The 2,020-nt window shown below is 39.7% G+C and overlaps 1 protein-coding gene across 1 annotated transcript in view; it reads right to left on the bottom strand.

Moving 5' to 3' along the window:
- Window positions 1-1,605, bottom strand: part of LOC102502083 (DDB1- and CUL4-associated factor 12-like protein 2) — a 7,588-nt gene extending 5,983 nt beyond the window's left edge. The window contains exon 1 of the mRNA XM_006165701.2: window positions 1,511-1,605. Coding sequence (XP_006165763.1) covers window positions 1,511-1,605 — 95 coding nt within the window. The remainder of the gene's footprint in view (window positions 1-1,510) is intronic.
- Between the last annotated feature and the right edge of the window lie 415 nt (window positions 1,606-2,020).

The following is a 2,020-nucleotide window of genomic DNA, read 5'->3' as shown; positions in this document are numbered from 1 at the left end:
CCTGCTGAAAAAGGCAACTCCACAGCTCTTCTGGACCAGCAAAGACCAGTACAGGTCATACTGGTTCACGCCATAGAACAAATAATAGGGGCATCCATAGCAAACAAGGAGAACTAAAGACCACATCTATTTCCTTTCTCTTGGGTCTACATAATCATCAAAAGTCCAATAAAATCTTGTAGGTGGATGAGCTCTTAAAATTAGTAAATTATATTTTCCAGTTGGATTCAAAAGCAATATATCTTTTAAAAAATAAAGAAATTTGCTAAAATTTCCTGTCATGTTTCATGAGAGAAAATAATATTCATCACTCAGTTCTCACAAGGACAAGGGGAGTGCTTTTTATGCTCTGGAGGAAAAGGTACAAGAGAGTGACGGTCCATTATACACTTTCTACCTTCCCTGACACATAATGCAATGCCTTTATGTCTGTAGTGTTAGAAGGGCTTATTATATCTCTCTACAGCACTATGGAGATATTGGGAGGAAAGTTTCAGTTCTAGCCAACATAGAATAGCCCCATTCCTTCCAGATCCTCCCTCTTAAAATTTAACAAGGAAGGAAGTATCTGAAAGGTGAAAATAAGTTGAATGAACTTAGGCCCTCAGAATGAGGAAAGACAGGGTGGTAATTTCTCTGGATTTTCTTATTGTGTGCCACATACACCTTGCAGAGAGCTGCAGAAGCCTCCAACCCAGAACCATCCATAGGCAGAAGTAATTAAAAGGCTCCATGAAAAACTTGTTCCCCTAAGGCAGGGAATCTGAAAAAGGGAGGCCTAACAACAAAACCCTTTTTTTGGCAATTCTATCCTTCTCTAGCCAAACACTAACAAAAAGCTTCTCTTTCTTAATCTGCCACAAACTGTTTTAGTAGAAAGTGGAGAACTGATTTTCTATTCTCTCCATTGCAGAAGCACATATACAGTGATTCTTCTTTTTTTTTGGGGGGGGGACAGGGAATCTGAAAAAGGGAGGCCTAACAACAAAACCCTTTTTTTGGCAATTCTATCCTTCTCTAGCCAAACACTAACAAAAAGCTTCTCTTTCTTAATCTGCCACAAACTGTTTTAGTAGAAAGTGGAGAACTGATTTTCTATTCTCTCCATTGCAGAAGCACATATACAGTGATTCTTCTTTTTTTTTGGGGGGGGGAGGGTTCACTATAGGGTGCGTGCGCTCGCCAGACAGACAGAGGGAAACAGAGAGACAGAAAGCGAGAAATCACCCCCCAGGGGGGGATGACCATGTTGCAATCTCTTCTCCTCCATTCTCCTCTTGGGATCTTGGGCACGTACACACATGCTCCCGGCGTGAGTTTTAAGCCACCGGGTCCAGGATGTGAACCGCGGTCGACTACATGGGAGTCCAGTGACATAGCCATTATGCTAACTGCTGGTCCCTATACTGTGATTCTTCTGTAAGATGCCAAGCCTCCACATATACCCATCCAGAAACTTCATAAGAGAGTTTGAGAAGGGGCTACTCATCACTATATTTTACTCCCTTACTTGTCACCATTTTCAGGAACTGAACTTCCACTCCTACCAAGCATTAATGAACAAAAGTGAGAGTCAGATGTAGTAATTATTCCATTCTCCATCATCTCCCCAAAATCAGAGAGGAACTAGACCTCCACACTTACCAAACAAGGAGGTGGGAAGCAGGGCTAGTTCTGTTTCCCAAGAAATAGTGAGATATGTACATCTAAGATTCAAGAAAGTCAGTGAATGCAAATAGTATAAGCCCAAATAAATTTACATCAAGATATATTATAATAAAACTGAAAATTAAAGACAAAGAAAAAATCTTAAAAGCAAACAGAGAAATGACACATTAACTATAGGGGAAAAACCAAATCAAATGACAGAAGATTTCTTATCTAAAACCACAGAGGCCAGAAGGAAAGGCTGAAAGAAAAGATATGTCAACTATAAATCTGTATCTAGCAAAAATATTCAGGAATTAAGTGAAATAAAGACATTTTCAGATGAAGAAAACTAAGAGAATTTGGTGCAAGA

The sequence above is a fragment of the Tupaia chinensis genome, unplaced genomic scaffold (assembly GCF_000334495.1).
Source record: "Tupaia chinensis unplaced genomic scaffold, TupChi_1.0 Scaffold143996_1, whole genome shotgun sequence".
NCBI lineage: Eukaryota > Metazoa > Chordata > Mammalia > Scandentia > Tupaiidae > Tupaia > Tupaia belangeri.
Note: the sequence above shows the minus strand (reverse complement) of the source record. Positions and strands in the feature narration are given on the sequence as shown.